A 22,230-nucleotide genomic window follows, 5' to 3' on the forward strand; every position below is an offset into this window, starting at 1 on the left:
ATGAGTAAGTATGAATCACGCAATATAAAATAATGTGTGCAATTCATCTGTTTACAAGCCTCTTTTTTACTACTACACAAGTGATCACAAGACATGAAACTAGGAACCTGTGACCTTTCTGATCATAAATGCTTTTTTTGCTTTAAAAAACCACTGTTCATTGCGTACGTGGGAAGCACTTTAACCTCTTTATGATATCAGACATCAGAGTGGGAGTGGTAGACTCTATTTCAGCAGTTAAAATCAAGGTGACCTTTTGTTTCCATGGAAAAATGATTTGATAATAATTTGGACATCACATTGGATAAAGAAGGGAATAAAATTGCAAGACAAAAGGAATAAAATATTTTAAGCATCATTTTCTTGCAGCTTAGATCACCTTTTGAGTTCTGGTTTTGCTTGATCATAGAAATAGTGTCCTGTGCACCTTTAAACATACTAATACATTATTAATATATCATTATTAATATAAAGTATTTTTAGTTATTAAATGTTAACATCGCTGCCCAAATGTATTAATGTTGTTAATTATTATGTTTTGTATTGTAACATACATACACGTACATATTTTGTATCATAACATGTATTATACCTATTATTAAATAAAAGGACAAAAAGGCGGACCTATATACACAGAAACTGCCTAATCAGTGTAATGAAGATAAAACTGTATTTTACATCTTTTTATTTGTATTGTACAGTTATTTTCTTATCAATATCACACACAAAGGCTTACACTTATCTTTGTAAAATATTTAAAAATCCTATCTTAATTTTCCAGGGCCGAATGAACTTAGCTCATCGCTAAAGTCCTTCAATAAGGAAACATTTAACATTGTTTCAAAATGATTGTGAACTAAGATAAACCCAGAAGCAAAGTCTGTTGGACTCATGGGGTCTGAATTCAGCTGAAGCCACTGAGCCTGAAAGGCCTCTGTACTATACATACAGAATAAAATTACAAAAGGATGACATAAACAAGAAGTAAGCTCACCTTGGGCAGCTTTCTATTAATAGGAAATTGATAGGAAATTGCTATGTATTTATTGAATCCTGTTGCTGCAACTTTAATTAAAAGTAATGTGGAAAAATATTAATTTGTTACAGTTGCCATTTTGTAATGTGGTCTATGTTGTGATATTTATATTACACTTTTTATTAGAAAGAGAGGCACCATAGTATTAAAACGCTGTACTCTGTTATGGGTATATGTTGGAAAGCAGCACTGTCTTGCTTCCTAGTGTGATATAAAATCTCTCTTAATTCTATGCGCAGAAGAAGATGCAGATTATTTGCATGATTCAAAGGCTCCTGTGGATTTTTTATACATAAGTAACACCCAGAACATGATTTTAAATGGACATACTAAGCATCCCAGTCAGCTTACTTTACTTCTTGTTTGTTTAACAATGATTTCCCCTGGGCTCATCTTAAAAACACAGTGTGCCACTGTGGCTGTACCCGTGAACTGCCTAAGTAATTGCCTAAGTAAATGCCTGGCTGTAGGAATGGATAAGATGTAAAAAAAAATGATAGAAAAAAATTGTAAAACTGAAATAACCCTTGACAGCATATTTGAGTAAATCGCTACAATATGAATGCATTACAGTCAGGTCTGCTTTTGATAAAGAGTTACATAGCACCATCTAATACATGTGTGTTTTCAGTCTGTTTGTTGACGGTGAAACTGTGCTGCGATGCGATGCTATGGTGTGTTTGGGTTTTGCAGTAGCTGCCAAGGCAGCCCCAATAAAAAAGGATGTATAAACATGCGGCTAATCATGCAATCATTCATATGTGACAAAAGTTTCCACTCCATGAACGAGGAATAAAAACCAAATAAACAGAAAAAAATGATAACATTATTAATTGGTTTTCCTTTTGTTCATAGGTGCCAAATGTCCCAGAAAAATCAACAAAATAAATATAATCATAGGACTTATCAAGAGGTCACACAATACATGGTGTACTGCTATCAGCTAATGAAACTTAGCCAATTTACTGTAATTAATGGAACTTAGTCTACTAACTTAGACTGTTTGGCCTGTAAAAAATTGTGTTGGGAATATTTTTTTGTGGGAAGTTTAATGTTGTTTAAGACTGAAAATCTGTCCGGAGCGACAAACTGTGAAGGCATATATTAAGGATGCTTTAATGCCAGGGAATTTTATTGAGCTGTATGCCAGACAGTGACTGAAATGCAGAATATGTGCTTTGCACTTCTAGTTTAGTTATCAAGATTGTGGACATTGTTCTCAAGAAGAAAGAAGTCACCTTCTTGCCACAAAGTTTGCACAATAATCCAATCTCTCTGCTTGCACAGTAACTTGGGGTCTTCCTAGTTCACATTCCGCAATTCACATTTGTGACTTATATATTTTATGCAGGCAACATTCTGTGCATATACATTTTGAAAAAAGACTCAAACGTAGAGAAATGAAAGTTTAATAACCTCTGTTTGGGAATATAAGAAATTTCTATATACATGCTTCTCCCTAAATGATACAAAAAGCTAACGATCTCCTTCCTGTAGTATAATAGTATAGTATAGTAGTATAATAAACCCTCACATAATATTGGGAAGTTAATTACTGGAAACATTATAGCCACACACCCTACTCTCAGAAAGGACCATTGAGCCCTACTTTTCACTCTATCAAAGCAATAAATCAAATTTGTTATAGCACTGATTTACTTTTACTTTTACATGTAGCGTAGTGGATTTTCCAGAGGGAATCAAGAATTCAGAAAACTTTTGCCAAATTGGGGAAAAAAAAAAAAAGCAAAAGTATTCCCTGAGTCCAGGAAAAGGTGATGAAGAGACTCCTGGTGAATAATTGAAAACATAACCTTGGCAGAACTCATAAAAGGCATCAGTTCATCACAACAGTTCCACTCCCCAGCCGGTGAGGTGGACAGAGGATTGAAATGTTGGACTCGGGCAGGTTATGAGTGAGGACCAGGTAGCAGGTAGTCGAGCAGTTGCAGCGGTTACGTCACTCCCTGAATCCTTAACTTGCGTTGTTGCCGACAGGCTAGGGGCAAATTGTCTTTAGCTCAACTGGCAACAACACTGGCTGTAAGGGGTTGGCAGTGAGCAGTGATAGCCGGGTTTCGGAACTCGCCTGCTCGCTGACCCACGTAACATCTAGTATAAAGACACAGCGCAGTCTACACCCGTTACACAGGCATCGTGTTCGTTGTCGCCAGTGGTAGCGCTGCTGCTTGAGCCATTGTTGCTCAGATAGGAGGAAAGTCGGAGAGACAAAGAGAGAAAAGGGTGAGATTGAAGCAGTTAGAATAGGACGATAAGGGTATCTGAGAGGAGTAAGTTGTGGGGCAGTGCAACATTAGGTAGCCTCAGTAGGAATAAAACATGGCAGCATACAAAGAGAGGGTGAGCAGAAATGTTAGGTCCCACAGCCATGAAGGTGATCTGAGACTGTCCCACCCCATTTAGAGCAGAAACCAGCTAAAAGCAAGGGACAATCCAACTGGAAATGAGGTGACAGCGAAAACCAGAAATTCTCTATAGCCATAGGCCATGCTCCTTCTCAGCTCCCAATGTATAGAGCCTACTATAAAGGGTAGCTTTCAATCTATACTTAAAAATTGAAATCACAACCAATTCCCAAACATACTTAGGTAGGCTGTTCCATAACAGAGGAGCACTGTGTGATTAAGACTCTGCTACCATATTTATTTTTTCTGCTCTTGGAGCCACCAGAAAGTCAGCCTCTTGTGAACACGGTAATTTAGGTGTTATATACTCTACCTGTAATACAATCGTCACAAATCCACCTTAACTCCATCTGCATATCTTCTTTTGTTTTTATTGCGCCATTTCTCTTGAAGATTAATTAAAATTTGAGTCATTCATGCTGTAAAATGTTTTATTTACCTTTGTGTTTACCTTTTATTGGAAAAATCACAGAAACACACGGCCATGAGTTTGGGTACTGTTACACATTGGCACAGTGGAACAGTTAGTACAGACATGTATTCATCTCACAAACCTCATTGTGGGACCTCTAAGAGAACACTACCAAAGAGAAGCCCTCTAATTTGTACCTTATAATTACTATTTAAAACCTTCAGTTTAATAATGTAGGCTTTTAGTGTTCATTTGTTCCCTTGAATCATTCGTTTTCACTGTCAATTCTGTTATTCATACCCTGGGTTTAATAATTTAAACAAGGACACTGGTTAGTAATTATAGGAAGTCAATTAGTAATTGGGGGGTTGAAGGTACAATGTAGGGGAATTTTTATTTTGTATATAAAGTGTATGTATGTGTTGGTGTGTATGTATGGATGAAAGTAAAAACAGCAGTCAGCTTTCAGGAATACATTATGGATGCTAAATATTAAGATTGGAAATAGTGATGTATTTACTGCTGAATCAAAAAGGAGATATACCTTTTAATACATCCAAAACTGTACCTATTAAATACAACAAAACAGAAAAATAAGCCACGGTGTCTTCAATGGAATTAATTTAGTACAAATTGATGTGATATTGAAGCCACTGTAAGGATCCACTCTTTAGTGATGGATGATTGGTTAGTCCAGGTCTATATTCAAATGTGAACGAATAGACACAATGTGCAGTAAGGAGGCGGTTTTGCTTTATTTGCATGATGCATATGGACTATTGTATATGGTGAACATAACTGGATTTTTCATGTGGTGCTTAGTTCTCTGCAACAAAGCATTAAACATTATCCAGGGATATTTCCATAGGTCAAAGAAAGGGAAACCAATCTTTTTTTTTAAACAGACATATTGTCTTTTATTTTTAACTGTCACCTAGAAAGAACATGCTCGGCTATGTCCCTTCTTCACAAACAGTTCTAACTTACAGAGGGAAAGGTGCAGACTTTGAGAAAAAGGTATGGCGACAGTTACATTTCAAAAGCCAGCCTTTCTTCAGATATCCATTAGAGGCTGCTTTGGCTACTGAACGCTTACAGGGGTCAAATCGGGGTCAGGGGTCATATGAAGGTCACGAGGAAGTGGGAGACAGACTCAGACAGCGGTGGCCAGCCCCACCACATTGTTCCCTCGGTCGAAGATGGCATAGTACTCCCTGATGAAGACATCTCCCAGGATCCACAGGTCTCCCTGTGCTGAGGGCAGGTTCATGGACTGGAAACCACTGGAGCAGCCACCATACAACTGGGAGAGTCATGGGAGAACAGTTAGCAGTCAACCAAAGTGAAATTAACCTTTGAGTAAGGACTGGACTGATACAGTGATATGCCACGTCTCATTTATTCCATTAATATTCTGCTCTTGTGCTATTGTATAATTCAGAGTATCCCCTCAACCAACATCAAAACCTTAGTGGGATGCTGTGCTGTGTTGCTTTCCCTGAAAGAGGTGACACCAATAAGACCAATAAACAACATCCAGAAGTGGCTGTTGGCAGGAAGCAGGCCACATATGTTTGCTCCATACCTGTCAGCTCCAAGCCTATCTAATGTATGCCCTATCCGCATACCTGTCTGACGTAGGCGCTGGGTGGCAGTGTGTACTGAACACCATTGATGGTGAAGGTGACGTCAGGCATGCTGCCCATGTTCTGGCAGTTGATGACATACTGAGGAAAGGTGAAAGACAAGCAAGTGAGCCCTAAAACAGCTCTGAAACAGTTCTGAGAACATGAAGGGATCCACTTGGCTAGGGGATCATCGCTGGAAGAGTGATAAGAGTACAGGTACCTGGTTGTTGCTGCCAATGGTGGCTCCGATCTGCTGCTGGATGATGCTGATTTCAGAGGGAGGCCCAGCGATCAGAGATGTCCCAGAGTCCACAATGCCCTGGCAGCCTTGTGCACATGCCACCACCTGACCGTTCACCATCACGCTGGTGGAGCACAATGCCGATATATAACCATACCGCCCCAAACATCAAGGTACACATACACTCTAACACTGTACAAGCATTACACAGCACACTTTGAGTTTCGCCACATTGTCGCTTACTTCTCAATGGCAATCTGCCAGTAGCCCTCATAGGTGACAGGCACCCAGTTGACCTGCCCAGTGAAGTAGTTGGAGTCATATCCACCAAAGGTCACAACACTCCCCGAGGCTCCATTGCTGCATACACAACAACATGGACAACAGTAAGGACTGGCTGAGGGAGGGGCAATGAAGCGATCAAAGGAATGGACTATGGTAAGTTCTGGAAGTTCAACAGTACCAAACACCCTGCTGGCTTAACACTTTGATGCAATGATACTTCTCTGCCTCGCACCCAACTAAAGTAAAGTGTGGAAACTAACCACCTAACGTGTGGAACCCAGAAAGGCACTCTCAGCCTCAAGGCAAAATCAGCCACAACATGTCAAATCACTTCATTGTTAACAACCCTAGGGCAACAACTCATGGTTTTGCATGTGCTTCTGAAGCCGATCCTGATGAAGTCCCACCGGGTAAGGTAGATGGAGAAAAGATCCTGGGACACCAGGCCCTGCTTCATCATGTTGTCAAAGACAGGAGTGGAATCAGAGGCAGAAATGGTGGGATAGGACAGGCCCATAATACCATCAAAGGGACTGTAGTACAGGAAAGAGCCAGGCTCTGTCTGACTTAGGCCAAACTCCTGGTTAGTGTCAACAATGCCACCAACCTGCAGGAAAACACAGTACATCAATTAGCTATGTGCACTCTCCCCCCAATTTCCTAATAATAATAATAATAATAATAATAATAATACTGTATTATTTATATAGTGCTTCTTAGGCAATTACCAGATGGCAAAATAATTTTGGGACTGCCTCTTAATTGTCAGATAACCATTCGGCCAGGTCCTTTTTGTAAAAGAGAATGTCCATTTATCTGCTGAAATAATGGCTAAATAAATAGATTTAATGAATCTTACATTGACTGTGTCATAGCCCAGGAATCCGGTCATGCTCCCAGTTCCGTAGCTGATGGAAACAGGGGTGTTCAGGGCACGGAAGGTGGAGGACAGGGAAGGGTTATACTTCTGATGGTTTGCTGAGGAGAATGTGGAAGAAAGATTTCACATTTACCATATTTTAACGTGGAGACTTCATTAACTGTACAGCTCTTTAGTCATCCTCATGGCTCCAACTGTAACATACATGACTAGAGATTAAAAGCCCACACACGTCTGTTTTTGTCTTTCTAACCAGCAGGCATACAACCAGCGTGCAGATTGATACTTCAATGACAAATGGCTACAATAAGCGTAATAATGTTACCCAGTATATTGCCACGGGCCATATATGTGTCATAGGAAAATAAAGAAATAAATGTAAATTAAATTGGAGAATAAAACAAACTCTGAAACAAATGGTATTGAAAATAATTGACCTCTCTGGGGAAGCAGAGAGAGGCGTATCTGAGGTCAGGATATTAAGATGGATCTGGCCTGAAACAGGCGAGGCTGTCAGACTCACAGCAGGCGTAGCTGTTGCAGTAGACAGATGGAACCCAGAGGTTAGCGGATCCAGTGTCTGGGAGAACCTTGAAGGACTGTGGCGGAGTCCCGATGGTGATGACGCTGATGTATTCAATCTATGAGAATATCACACGGAGGATCGGCAGCTCGAACAGTTACGTTCACTTTTTTTTTTTTTTTACACAGCCGAAATTTTTATCAAAATGAATTTACACAGATTGTCATTTTACATATTATCCATTTGTAAAGCTGTATTTTTTTGGTGGCAATGTTCTGTATTTACTGAGGTAACTCAGGTTAAGTTCAAGTTCCTTTCCCAAGGGTGCAACAGCATTGCCTAGCTGGGATTCAAACCGGCAGCCATTGGTTGATGAGTCCTACTCTGACACCACTGTCCCCACATCTTGCAAATGGAAAGCAGTTTGTGAGAGCAGCATACTTACATCCATGTAGTTGTACATCGGCATGTTCGAGGCAAAGCTGGAGTATTTGGACGTCAGGTCGTAGGGGTATTTCTCCAAGAACTCCTCCAGCTTCCCTGCCTCTATCAGGGCCTGCCTCATTGATTTTCCTTTGATCAGAGGAATCCTACAAAACACATCACACGTTTAACATGCTATTTGCAGACTCCTACACAGCTCATAAGAACACCAACACACATCACACATTTAACACGCTATTTAACAACTATTGCATGGCTCAGAAGATCACGTAGGAAGATTAGTGATGAGAAGACTCATTCAGTCCTTCTAAATTTGCCGTTTTTCCTGCAGACTGCGGTGTGTATTACAACTAGACTAGAACGTATCCATTGTACAACCTAGTGTATCCAGCCTTAACTCATATCTTAGTTTTATGACAAAAAGGAAAAGATTTCTTCAATTGAACTTAATGCCAAATAGATGCCATATTTCCTTTAATATTATATGCCAGATAAGGTTTTTTGCTCACCATGGTAAATGACTACTTACTTGGTAATGCATTCAGACAGGGCCACCAGGCCCAGCAGCACCAAAGCCCACTTCATCTTGTCCTTCTTCAGCCAGATAGCCTAACCACCAGCACTGTGGATGTGTGAAGAGGTGCCACGATGCTTTTATACTGTCCACTCCTCTTTGGCTATCTTGAACCAGAATGTTCCACTAACAAACCCAAAGATAATGAAGAGAGATAATGTGCAGAGAGCAGTGCAAGGGCACAAGTTTTTATGACCGCACTATACAGTGTGACCTAAGTACACTATTTTAGAATACAACGACACAGCCTCATTTTATTATTATTATTAGTACTCCTAGTAGTAGAGGTAGTATTATACAGCACTAATATGTACAAATTATAATAACTCTGTGTACATAAATTCCATTTTGCTGGCCTTTGCATTCATTCACATAACACAAGCAAAAATGTCAGCACTTTGATTATTCATTTTTTGCCAACGAATACGTGTATACACCCATGCTATGTCTGTTGTCAAATCAGACATGAAAATCCATTAGAATGAAATCACTCATCATCAAATTTGAATAACAATTGAATAAAATAATTAAAATACTATGACAAATTACCATCTATCCATCTGGGTTGTAGACCCACTTATGCATTATAAAAATCTTTGTTTGCTTATGAGTAGTGTTGAGTTTTTATGCTTTGACCTACATTAACAAGATCGAATAACAAGATTGCACTTCTGACACAGCTGGTTTGGGATGCATTTACCATGCAGGTGTCAAAACTTGAATCCACATGCAAACTGTAGAGGACTTGATTACCAGAATATTAGAGTTGTAATTTTTAATCTGTCAATTCTGAAATCTTTCTGATTGTATTTTACATAAAAATAACACATAAGAAAGAGCGACACATAGAGTGTAGCCCTCTTCTTCTCTGACTTGGTTAGATGGGCATCAGGGTGGCTTAGGAAGGTTGGGTCGTTAAAGAAGAGACACGTGTGGTTTCCACTCAGAGTTTCTCTTCTCACAGACATGGTAACATGTTTGATTGCATGGCGGTCCAGGCCTGCAGGGGCATTTTGTGGAAGTAGAATAAGATGTGTTTACCAAGTGCTCCACCAAAGTAACAATACAATGAAAGATTTTTTTTTATCATCAAGATACCCACAAGGAGAGAGAGGTGAACCACTCAATGTAGTAGCAGACCTGTCAACATGGATCATATTCTTTCTTAACAGTTTTTGCATTGATTGAAAAGATTAAAGAATAGATTACTTGGTTGATCATATCTGAAATATACAAGATCACAACGTCAAAAATAGGACACAACAATCTCACAACACCAAAGAAGTATATTCATACTGAGATTTATTTGTACATATATCTACAATTATGATAAATAATGTTTACTGCTCCATTAACAAAAAATACTCAATTTTCATATTTTTTAGTATTCTTTCTCTGTGCACAGTCTGAATATTGTGGTTTTTACACTTAATCTTCCTTGATTTTCCACAACACTTTATAGTGTCTAGATGGCCATTTGCTTTTTATCCATCATCTGAGGAGTAAATACATCATTACATACATTACATCATAAAATAAAACTTTACAAGCGATTTAATGCAGTTGGTAAAATAAATAAAGTCACTGTCATGGAACAAAAAAGAAATTAATTGTGATTTATTTTGTCATTAGGCATCAAAACCTCAAGCTATATTGGGAATCTCAGCCCAGAACAGGTCACAGCAAACAGCTGCTACCCAGTTACAGCACATGGATAGATGTTTAGGAGGACTGTATGTTGTGCAGTGAGCTAGTACGCAATGTGAGCAATACTACCTTTGTATATGGTACAGATTTAATGCCCAGGAAGATCAGACATTTAATAACGTCTAACGTCTAAATTTAATAACATAAGGAAATGGCTACAGCTCTGAATGAGGACATGGGTTGAATTGGCAAGTACAGCATACGGTGTTCAAAGAAAGATGAAGACTGAGGGGAAAAAGGGGCGTATATTTCTGCTTCTCTTATTTTTATCCTTGGTCAAGTATTTCTTTTTATATTTTTTCCCCGCTCGCCTCTGTCTGCTCCTCTTTATTCTTCACCCATGCTGTCAAAAGTCTATGTTTTTGAAGTCACTGGTACACCGGTATTTGCTGCCTGCGTACCTGGTGCACGCCAGGTGGGGAAGACAGGGGCATGTGTGATGCTGCCGTTTTCCAAAGAAGGGCACCTGTGGAGGCATACATAATGACATCAGCACACAGACAAGATGAAAAACTAGGGCACCCCTCTTACCCAGCACAATAATGCTGCAAAAATGGGTCAGAAAACTACGACAATGCCATATTATTACGGAACAACGCAGGAAACCAGAACTCACAATGCTGACCTACAGCAAGAAATCTCAGTAGAATTTTGTATATTGCAGCTGGACGCTATGGCTGTGTGGCAGTGCTATTGAGTGGCACATGAAAATTAATATTTAGAACAGAATTTAGAATTTACACAATAGCAGCAACAGCCATATTCTCGGTAATATGAAAACGGTTTGTTTTTAACAAGATTGAATAAATGCTTTCAAATTTCATATCTGCTTGTTATCTGAAATGTAACCTTGAAGTGCCATTGTTATATATGTTCACAACTGTAACTTGTACAGACAAATGCATTTTTACCTCTTCTATTTTCATTGTTACTGACAGAAAATGTCTAAATTAGCAAATCACATCAATCTGAGTCATTTGTACACCATCTAAAAGGCATTAAATTTTATGTTGGAATAAAAACAAGAATGACGGCAGAATGAAAAATGACAACATGAAAGTTTTAATGATGTCTATTAGGAGTCTGTCCCAGCTGTACACGATCTCTGCTCTCTTATTAATAGGTACTGAACTTGTTCATATTCCGGTGAAAGTACAGCATTAATAAAGATAAAAATAGTTCTGCCGGGACGTGTTTTATGGATTAAGTTTGGCGTGGAAGCTTCAGGTGATCTAAAAATGTCTTACTGATGTGTTTTGGCAGTCAGCAATGGGCAGTCGGCAATGATCTGTCATGAGTCAAACTATATTTGATTGTGATTGTTTCTCTTATATAAAATGTAGTGAAAGCTTGACTTTACGAATACAAATGCTGTAGTAATAACCATGCATTCCATTGCCCTCAGCAAAGAGGGAATAAATCCATAAGGCTTGAGTGAGTTTCACATGCTGCTGTTGAGGCTTTCTCTGTTAGCTGACACACTGGCCAGACTTCTGATCTCACCAGTCCACTTAGGGCATTATTCTATAACTATTCAACATCAACTAACTGTTGAAGGATTTTTGTTGTTATGTTCAACATCCTTGTCTTTAGAATCAAGAATAACATATAATACATCTTACTAAAAGCAAAGAAAAAACTGTACTGTAGCTGAATTAGTTACAACAGTAGCTAGCTAAAACACGTGTGCAGTAAGCCTAAATTTGGCCTTAATAGCTCTCAGAAATCCTTCTGCACAGTGGAGTAATGTAGATCAGGGCTTCAGCCCAAACGAGCTCCATCATCTTATCTATTCATCCTCTAAAATGAGACATAAAGGAAAAAGAGCTAAAGAAATAAAGGTGAAGTCCACCGAACTTTAGCCAAAAGGCCCCAATTCCTCAGGTTAGTCTGGGCCTCTTCAGGATTACTGCGCTGCTGATGTCCAGCTCCAGCTATGAATGGTTATCAGTCAGAGATTTATCTGAACGCCTTCCCCTCCTGTAATCCAGTCTAGCATATGAAGGCGTAGGAGCTGAAGTTCCCAGGATAAGCGGACGTGCTCACCGCCGGCACTTCCCCGTCTCTTCAGCACTAATCCCTGTCACGGATATTACAGCTGAGTGATGTATTACTCATCCATCTCGGGCCGCTAAGGGCCAGATCAATACCTGCTTATCTGTGGCTTTTCTAAAACTGCTCCCTGGCCAGTGCTTACCAATGGCAAATGTTCTCCTCAACACAGCATGTGTGTGAGCAGGTGAGTGATATTGTTTTTTTACCTAACAGCCACTATCTTAGCAACAAAATGCTCACCTGCGGTCAGAATTTTGATGGCACTTTTGATACAATAAAATAATGAATGTTTATTTATATATTACCAGTTGAAATATATATAGTTCACACACTTAATGTGCCTGGTATATTACTATGTAAATGTACATGTTAATCACCTTTAATTGCATTATGCATGGGCTTTACAGTATTACTTAAGTAGACTTACTCAATGAAAATGGGGCAGCCCTACTTATGTTAGTTACAGGTTTGCCCATTCGGGGTTATTTTGGGGGGACTCTTACCTTGTGGCTGAAGGGATGGCACTCCTCCCCCTCGCCCCCCCGCGGCGTGCACATGCGCAGCCCCCGCAGCCAGAGACTGACTGCGCAGCAGGTCCCCAGGCCGCACTGCAAGTCCCTCTCACATGCCTGCGCAGAGAAACGTCAAAGGGTAGGGGTCACCAGGTCTGTGAGCGCCAAAGCGTGTGGGGGTGGTGGGGACTGAGGTGTCTATGACAGGAGTGGCCAGCATGTTCCAGCTGATACTCTGAATATACCAGTGTCAAGGTAAAAAAAAAAAAAATTACAAATTGTTAGTTAATAATACAATTATGGTATAAATATAAACCAAGCAGACCCTGGCAACTTGCTTCTCAATACGAACCTCGTGATGTTTATACTGTGATAGAAAATTATGCAGTACGCATTTTCTAAAGAATTAAACACATTCATCTCTTTCCTCCACACACACTGCAGGATCCACTTAAAGCTCTGAAGGGCCACAGGTTAGCCACCGCTGCTGTAGGTAGTGGACCTTGCCTCCTTATAAAGCATAAATGATAGGGACCTAACAAGTATCACCTCTAACAAAGGGGTTCGCTACGCAGACGCAATATGTGGAATGCAAGGGAAAAACGCTGTTACCTTGCAGGAATGGGCTTTAAACTTTGCTAATATAGGCCTGGAAGTGATTATACCATCTCCTACCACTGCATATGTGCATGTACTTTAATGTCGCTTCATCTTCTTCTCTGACCAATTTCCTGATAATAGATCTCCACCCTTGACCAATAGCCTGACAATCAATTGTCACCTTGGACCAATGAGAATCAGGCACGTATTGACTTCCCTTTACAATATGGGAAGCTGACAAGAGGTTGAGAATGAATTAGAGAAACAGTCAGTCAAAACCATATAAAATCCAAATCCATTTCAATTCAAACACATTAACCTCTAAGGATTAGTCTCTCGCATTCATCATGCTCCTTTAATTTTGCTGGTTACGGCTGTGGGAAGAAACGTCATGTGTAATGTTCTGCATGAACAACTGGCTCATAGGGAACACAGGTCATTTGGTGCTGAAGAGGAGAGGATGGCAGCTGTGTCAAACGGCCACTGTGTTTCACAACTCCATACATCAAACAGGACATTTTCAAACAGGAAGGAAGCCCTCCTGTTCTTAAGCTCTCAGTTTTTCCCAACCAAATCAGAGAAAAGCTTTGATTCCTAGTATCTCCTCTCTCTCTCACATCTTGTAATACGATTCATGGGTCACTATTGTTCAGCATTCTGAAAGCAATAGAAAGCAGCTTACATACAGTCTGCTGTGACCTTCTCTTTCACTCATCCCCATTGTATTATGAATCAAAATGTCAGCTGAAATCAAAGGTACAATCCAACCTTCTCACTGGCAGGAGATATACACGTATAGGGTGTCTGAAAGGCTGCCGTTTGAGGAAATAGAGTATTCAGTTTCATTTCCCAGGATTGGCACACTCAGCACTTGGACTCAATTTAGACAGCCTGTTGCGCCTTCTCAAGAGCACTAGGTTTTGGGAATAGGCTCCTTTCAGTGTGATAGCTCATTGAACTTTGACGTCCATAAGCAGAACCTCTCTCTTTTATCAGCTACACTGCACTCATCCCAAGACAAATTGAGTGTGAATACAGAGGATATGTTCCCATGGCTTTCAGCATTAGACAGGTATGTTTTTGTGACTTTTTGCAAAATGTCCCATTTTCTGAAAACTCCCATGCTCCTAGATCGAGAAATGATTTATCACAATCACAGCAATTAAGCCCCTCACAGAGATGGCAAATTCCCACCTTTACCCTGTCAGGTGGTTCTCAGATCCTATTACAGACAGGGACTTTCTGAAACCTCAGTGATGATAATAAAAAGGCAATCGGGGACAGTGGAATTGCTGTGTGATTAACAGAGCTGAACATCTCTGAATGAGCTGAATGAAGCCTATTGCTAAACGATCTTCTACTGACTCTGATAACCTCTCCCATATGCAGTACCATAAAGTGTTTACCATGCATTATCCGGATGAATGGAGCTGTAAATTAAATACTGTGTTAATTTAAAAAGATGAGAGTTTGATACTTTGAGTCTGCTGATAATAATGTCCTAAATTTGCGTTAGGGTTGCTGTAGCTTTTTTTGTGTGCGAAACCCATGAAAGCTGTTTAAGAATTGATAATTCACAATGGAAGTTTACTAAGCCAGCATTCACTCCAGTGCTTCCACTACATTTTTCATTGTTTTGATTAAGTAAAATTCATGTTTTTCAGTAGATTTTATATAATCATTTTTGAGTGTGATGGAAATTTCACATTTAAAAAAAAACTTGAAACTTGAAATCACAAAACTTAATACACTTTGTGAAGACAAATGCAGCAAGTGACAGAGAATACAGTACCCTGATCCATTTGAAAAGCATAACACACCTGAACACCTGAAATTCACCTTGCAAATCCACCCATGACATCAATAACCAGTAGAAAGTCTGATCTCAAGCAGTCTAAAATAGCAGAGGATTGTTAATAAAAATAAAATCTCACTGCAGACACAACTAATTTGAAAACCACAGTGCAGAGAAGTGGAAGTTGCCTTTAGATACCATCCCGGCTACGGGCATCTCTCTCAGTCCTGTGTGGTGAAACTAACAGCAGAGGAGAGCTCTCAGCACCCGGCCAGGGTGCCAGGGCGTCCCGCAGACTCACCCCCGTGATAACAGCCCCCTTGGAGTAGCTCAGAGACACCAGCAGCGCGGACAGCAGCAGGACCCTGGCCATGGCCGCGACGAGATCGAAGGGCGCGTGGGTGATTCTGTCTTCCGAGGGATCCTCTGGTCTTAAGCGCTGGCGTGCGATTCCTCTCCCTCTCCGCCTCTCTCTTTTTCTCCTATCATGTGGGTTCCCCTGGATTCTCAAAAGAGCTCTCTCTTTATCTATCCCTTACTCCCACCCCCCCCCCCCCTCCCCTTTGGCCCACCCCCCCTCCTCCCCAGCTCCCCTGAACACTCGTCATCCTGTTCAGTATGACACCACTGCCAAAGTCAAGCTTTTCTGTGCTCACTGATCATCCTCTTGTTGAATGTGTTAATCCCAAATACCTGCTGGTCCACAGCGCTTTAGAAATAGCTACTTGTCCGATGCACTGATCATTCACCAAACATTTTCATCTATTCACTAAAACTACTCACTACCACACATCTGCATTCAAATATGTGACAACACATTCAGACTGCAGAAGGAACGCTAAATTGTCATTGGATGATTAGTTGATGGAGAAAACTATTAGTCTGACATGTCGAATGAATTATGAGCAATTATGAGCATACATGGTTGAATTTTTTTAGGTATGTGTTGCTATTGACTAATATCCACGTGTGTTTAAAATTAAGTTTGATGTCTGACAACCATAACTAGCAATTGAACTTGGTTCTCCTGCCTGTTGCTTGGCTTTTCGATTGCCACCTGTGCAGCTACCTCATGCTTGTGGGAGTTTTTTTCCTCTGAAATCGTCATATCAGTACCGGTACTGGCTTTAATAACTGTTTAAAAAGTTAGCTTTTGCTCACTTGGGTGTCTCTAAAGATGATAGATGTAAAAAAGCAATTATTCACCTTGGTGCCTTTCCATTACAGGGCAGTAATGGATTTCTGAGTCATGGGAAGGTCTGAAACTGAATTACACTAAAATATTCTTAAAGAAGCACGGCTTGCCTTTTACGTAACCCGAAAGAGTCAAACAAGTCTCTCTTTTGGCTAATCTACAAGCAAATTGACTGCGCTGTCATGACATCTTCCATTACTAGCAGCCACTCTGTTTTCACTAAAGAAGGCTACACAGCAGCATGGGGGCCCTTAGAAGAAATGGTTATATCCCTCAAATTGTATTGTATGCTAAATAAATCATGAATTGGGTCATTTGAAAGGGCTGCAGACACATCACAAAAGCTTTTACATCTGACAGCCAAGTTATTACCCTGGGAAAGAGCAAAGCAAAAAGCTAAGTAATATCCTGTTAAATGCTACCTTTTTTTCTCTCCATCTGGGAGTGTGAATAGCAGTGACGCACTATGGCCTTCTAAGACCCGCGTTTGCCACTGCCTCCTCATTAGCCTAAATCACAGTGCAGGCCCAACTCTTCTACGTATGCTAATGAACCCTTGGTGATAAAGTACAGCTATTTATGTCACCGATTCATTAATCCGTTTTTTTTTCCCCAACTCGAAAATTGACACAGATTAACTCTGCGCTCTCTCTCTCGGCGGAGCAAGGCGATTGGCTGGGGTGCGTCTGTGACCAGCGGCTGATTTAAGGGTGGTGTGAGGGCGGACGTGGTGTCGGTTAGTCAGCGAGACGTAGCAGCGGCTGCCCGGAGCCCAATGATGGATTCCGCAGTGTCTCGGCCACGTAATTACATTTCCTATTTCGGCCGAATCAGCAGAAGCTCCGGACTCGGGCAGAGCACAATCCGTCAGGATCGGACAGGAGACACGAGTGGCAGCTTCGTGAGAGACACTTTGGAAAAACACTCCGGTCAAGAGGAAACATCTGATTGGAGGTTCAGGTTCTGAATGTTTTAGACATGCCCTGTTGTATATCACTGTTGACCAAAACATATACTAGCTACAGTTTAGCTCCCAGCAAAACATATACTAGCTACCAAGACACTTTGGTTCCCAACCAAAACATATAATAGCAACCAAGAGACTTAAGTTAATACCAAACATGTACTAGCAAACAGGACAGCAGGACACTAAACCTGACCTTAGTATCCCACTTACCTCTGACTCTCTAGATCAGTGTAGTGTCACCACCCCCCTCAACAGCACGGTCATCATCCAACTTGTCACCATTGTTATAATGGTCACTAAGCATTACATTAAATTACATTACATGCTTTAGATGAATTTCCTGCTTTAATTCCAGATGAAAGCCATGCCCATTTCTGCTCTATGGTAGTATAGCAAGATTTCTGCGTTTATCATAAAACCTCTGGCATCTGAATTAATCATCTGTGTTAATCACGCAATAGTATTCAGTCACAAAGAGTTCTTTTATCAGAAACTTTAATGTAAATGGGAATAGCAGGTTATGTGGAACAGCACATACAGTAAGACAATAACATTAGACTTGACAGTGAGTGTGTCTAATGCCTGAATACATATTTATATTTTGTCATTCGACAGACCATCTTATCCTGAGCAACTTATAAAGACAGAGCAGAAACTGAAGACCTAAAGCCAGAATGCACTATCAACACCTTACCCCAAACATGATCTACAATAGCAGTGACACTTTTACAATATCAGTTAACACTTCTCTGTAACTGCTGTTCTGCATCTTATTTGCATAGCCCCGCCCTCCCATGTGCTTCACTCTCAACTTCACAATCTCTGGTATCAGGATTGTTACAATATGATTGGTTGACGGCAGTGTATCACTGATGGCAGTTGATAGCTCCACCCATTTTGGGGCTCATGACACTTCGCACTGCCATCGCCACCTCGGAACACACTGTGGTTGTGTTCCAGGTGAAAGTCTGAAGACTTCTGCAGCCTTAGCATAAAGAGAACAGCATCACCGCTCTCCTGCCCTTAACTTAAGCTTGTAAGAGACTGTCTGACAGCTGCAATATTTGGAACAACACACTGATTTGAAGAGGGCCTCTAGAAAGATGACACTAGTTTAACAGTTCCAGGGTATGAACCACAACAAATACATTTTTGAGACAGGTCTTTTGCTCCCCCTCATTTGGTATGCAAGATGATGTTATCTGAGGGGAAAACTGTAATAAATTAGCTGTCAGCCCCATCCAATATTTTCATCGCTACTCAATTACAGATGTCCTGCATTTAATAATAAATCTGTTTCCCAAGCAAATCATTTCCACCTCTGGGCTTCACTTAATATATAAAAATGGTTTGGGTTTAATTCTCTGCATAGATATAACTCTTATAACTCTTACGTGATTGTACTGATTCACCAGAGGCGTACATTAGACCAAACCACACTGTAGATTTAGAAAGTGAAAGAGTTTCAGTATCACCAGGAGTTCCATAAATAGGTGAAATCTAAATGAAGCTGCTTTTACAGTAAGCTAGTAATTTCAACGCAAGCTTATTTCCTCTGCTTCAACAGTAATCATTATGTGCCATGCAAGCAGACCCCAGAACCAAATAAGTGGCCATAAATATATGTGTCATATACCTGTAAACTTGTTATGCAATAAAGAAAGAAGGAATATGTATTTTGTGTATTTATTGAGGCTATTTACACTGACACCCTGATGCCCCCGTTAGTCACACAGCACAGCGTATGGCAGATCCAATCAAAATCACATCAGGCTTGCCTGGTGTATTAAGGAGAAAAACACAAGCTTTCAACTGACATCTTTTGGTCCCAGCAGCATTACTGCAATGGATGCCAAAAACATCACAGAACTATCAGGTTGTTGAAACGCTAATGTTAAGAGAGATATGTTGATTTAGCTACTTTGCCTGAGAATGAGATTTCCTGAATCTTTCCTTGGTCCTGTCCCCATCATCACTGTTGGTACCTACAGCGTGGCTATTTGACACGGCGACCATTTCCTTAACGGCCGACATACATGGCCACCGCAATTAGTTACTTAAATGTTGAACAGCTTCACGTTTAATTTCATTAAACTCCTAACCAGCTGGCTGCCTCCTTCCGACATAATACACTGCCATTTGAATCATCAGCAGGGCATTGACAAATCTGATCCTCCACAGCTTAACGTGTAGCTGAGAAAAGCACAGTCAGGTGGCCCTCGAGCCACACTGTAAAAGTGATTCATTCTCCTTGCATGAGGCCGGGAGGAAAAGGTTTCATTTAGGGGGCCAGTAAAATAAAAGGGGGATAGACCTGATGGTGGGTTATTGAAGCCATACATCAACAGGGAAACAGACAGGGGGCATAACCACATGAATAAGAGGAAAGCTGGAGACAGCTGAAGACTATAAAGTGAATCATAAATGAATTATACTAATTTAGCGTGCCTAAAAAATGGGGTGAGGGTTCTTAAGTGAGGGTCATACTCAAATGAATATGAATTAACATACACAAAATATACTTATTACGAATGACATTCAAATCCTTAAATCAGAAGCCTCTCTGCACCTCCAAGCCTGACTCAGGGCAGTGACTCAGGCAGTCAGAGAACATGCTTTTTAAACCACTTGTCCAATTGGAAAGACATTGGGTGTCTCAAAAAATTCTTACAATAACATTGTAACTACATGGATGTACTCGATAAAACTGCTAAACAAATAATGCTGTAGTAATAACAACAACGACAATAATAATAATAGTGATGATGAGAGCAAACATGAGTTTAACTTCCCATTGTTGAATTTAAAAATGTACTATTTTCTGACTTTCATAATTCCTGTCCATATGATTGACAGACACACACACAATCACATCTTGCATATGGATGAGTCAGTCACCAAACAAAATTTTGTTAAAAAATCAATTTTTACAAATTTTATTTCAGTTTTAACAATTTTTAATTCATTCTTGTCATTCTTTGGCAATTCTAGATGCGCATCTGTTTGGGCTAACAGCCCAAAATCACAAATCGACATTGAAAATAGGAGATTACCATCATTCACATCAGGTAATTCATACAATAACAAACAGCATAATTTCACATTATTTACTGTCCCCCTGAAAAATTGTCACGTGGGCAGATCTCTTCCAGGTTAAGAACAGCTCTGTTGATGGGAGGGATGGGGCAGGAGTACAAAAAAACGACGCTGCTGCTATAGAGAATGAATAACACGGAGAGTCCTCCGGGAATTCGACACGTCCTCCTGCAATGGCTTTTTAGAACAGAATAAAAGACTGCCTCACACAGGCACAATGGAGAAGCAGTCTCAGCATTGTCCCCAAAGAAGCAGTAGCGACCGCGCAGATCGCCGATAAGGATACGCACGCCCACTTCAGCTCCGAATCTCCCCCAAATCCCGATGCTGCCACCACCTCAAACACAACAGCTCTTTTCAAATCGCCCGTGTCCGGATGGAGAGATTACACAGATAACATATCTTTCCTCCCAAGGGTAACCACAGCCCCCCTGAGAGTCTAGAGAGAGGTGGAAAGAAAGCCTATCCGATATGAGCTGAGCCTGGTACTGTGTAAACAGTGAACAGACTTGCTCTTGCAGACTTTTAACAAAGAGCATGAACGTGAGAGGCAAAGCAGATCCCCCTCTAACTTTACAAGTGGTGCCAGGGAAACTTTCCTCCCAGGGTTCTCAATCAATGAGAAGAGTCAGGAATTTGGATGGATGCAGGTCCGCAAATCAAATTCACTGCAGTTTTCTTATACACACAGTCATACACACACACAGTGTGTGTAGAAGTAGGATGTGGTTACGTGTGAAAAATGGACCCAAACAACCCCTTAATATCGGTAGAGCAAGTTGCTTTTGGGTCCTGTTTATGTATGCATGTGGTAGTGAAGGAGGACTGGAAGGCAAAGACCTAACAATCTTTTCAAGTCCAGTTTTACAGCACTGCTTCCCAACGAAATCAATTCTGTCACTTTGCACAATGGACTCGCGTGGAACGCAAAAGAAGGAAAGCATTTTTCCTCTCTCAAGACGTTAGACAATGATGCTGCACCAGAGCAGCCTTTCACATCACTTTAAGCCCAGTCTGATGTGTCACACGCTCCCGTTTCCCCATTTGGCAGAGCTCGATCAACACTCAGTCCTGCATTATGGGTACCCCAGGCAGCTCCTCTGACCCATAGAGCGCCTGCCCGGCTCCAGATCCCGCACCCTGTATTACAACCACCCAAGCGGATCCCACTGACCTGCAGAGCGCCTGCTCCGCTTCAGCTGTTAATAACTGATAATTACATGTGCTTTGTACATCTGGGGCTCAATTCTGTCCTCCACCAAAATAGCCAAAGAGGATTTTATTCTTGGTCACTTAAGTAGAGGAAACTTTCCACTCTTATTCTCACCTGCATATGAATTTTGGGGGGAATTTTTTCATCCTCTCAATAACTATTTTCATCTGTGTATATCAAGCCTTACTATGTATAACTGTTGAGTGTTCCATGCCAACATCTTTTCCAGTATTAATCATAGTCTGCTCTTTGTGATTTTGTATCCAGAGCATAATTACTTTCCTTTTACACTATACTTGCAATAACTTGCATTGATCCATTGAATTGCACTCTATAACACTGACATTTCTTTTGTTTAAAACACTGCTTCTAATAAAATATGATCGACTGATTGATGGATAGATTGAATATATGATGTATTGGTTATTTGTAATAATAGTTTAAATATGTGCAAACCAATCAACGTTTCACAAAGATACACAAAGATAGTAGTGACATTGCACATACGGTATGCATATCATGTGTTAATTTCACAATATGAACAGGGATGGAAGCCTACAAATGCCATTCATCACAAATCTCTTAATTTTGCTGTTTAAATTGTGTCATAATTTTGTCATTGCATGGTATCATGTTATCAT

General features: G+C 40.5%; 2 protein-coding genes across 2 annotated transcripts; both read right to left on the reverse strand.

Moving 5' to 3' along the window:
- Positions 1 to 5,027: 5,027 nt before the first annotated feature.
- LOC118780198 (pepsin A-like) lies at positions 5,028 to 8,460 on the reverse strand. Its single transcript, XM_036532576.1, has 9 exons — positions 8,405 to 8,460; positions 7,877 to 8,021; positions 7,432 to 7,549; positions 6,888 to 7,006; positions 6,436 to 6,635; positions 5,987 to 6,103; positions 5,723 to 5,867; positions 5,503 to 5,601; positions 5,028 to 5,177 (listed from the first exon to the last, which is right to left on the reverse strand). Exons 1-9 carry the CDS (start codon positions 8,458 to 8,460, stop codon positions 5,028 to 5,030), a joined length of 1,149 nt encoding a protein of 382 aa, XP_036388469.1.
- Positions 8,461 to 10,502: 2,042 nt separating this feature from the next.
- prok1 (prokineticin 1) lies at positions 10,503 to 15,491 on the reverse strand. Its single transcript, XM_036532414.1, has 3 exons — positions 15,420 to 15,491; positions 12,715 to 12,840; positions 10,503 to 10,622 (listed from the first exon to the last, which is right to left on the reverse strand). The coding sequence occupies exons 1-3, from the start codon at positions 15,489 to 15,491 to the stop codon at positions 10,503 to 10,505; spliced, it is 318 nt and encodes a 105-aa protein (XP_036388307.1).
- Between the last annotated feature and the right edge of the window lie 6,739 nt (positions 15,492 to 22,230).

The sequence above is a fragment of the Megalops cyprinoides genome, chromosome 7 (assembly GCF_013368585.1).
Source record: "Megalops cyprinoides isolate fMegCyp1 chromosome 7, fMegCyp1.pri, whole genome shotgun sequence".
In the NCBI taxonomy this organism is placed as follows: Eukaryota; Metazoa; Chordata; class Actinopteri; order Elopiformes; family Megalopidae; genus Megalops; species Megalops cyprinoides.

Bases quoted from the DNA above. Each gene is read 5' to 3' on its own strand.
- LOC118780198 (XM_036532576.1), bottom strand. From the start codon at position 8,460: ATGAAGTGGGCTTTGGTGCTGCTGGGCCTGGTGGCCCTGTCTGAATGC. The intron at 5,602-5,722 runs GTACCTGTACTC...ACCTTTCCTCAG, and splicing joins CCATTGGCAGCAACAACCAG to TATGTCATCAACTGCCAGAA. The intron at 5,178-5,502 runs GTATGCGGATAG...TGACTCTCCCAG, and splicing joins CCAGCGCCTACGTCAGACAG to TTGTATGGTGGCTGCTCCAG.
- prok1 (XM_036532414.1), bottom strand. From the start codon at position 15,491: ATGGCCAGGGTCCTGCTGCTGTCCGCGCTGCTGGTGTCTCTGAGCTAC. The intron at 12,841-15,419 runs GTGAGTCTGCGG...TTCTCTGCGCAG, and splicing joins AGGGGGCTGTTATCACGGGG to GCATGTGAGAGGGACTTGCA. The intron at 10,623-12,714 runs GTAAGAGTCCCC...ATGCCTCCACAG, and splicing joins GCCATCCCTTCAGCCACAAG to GTGCCCTTCTTTGGAAAACG.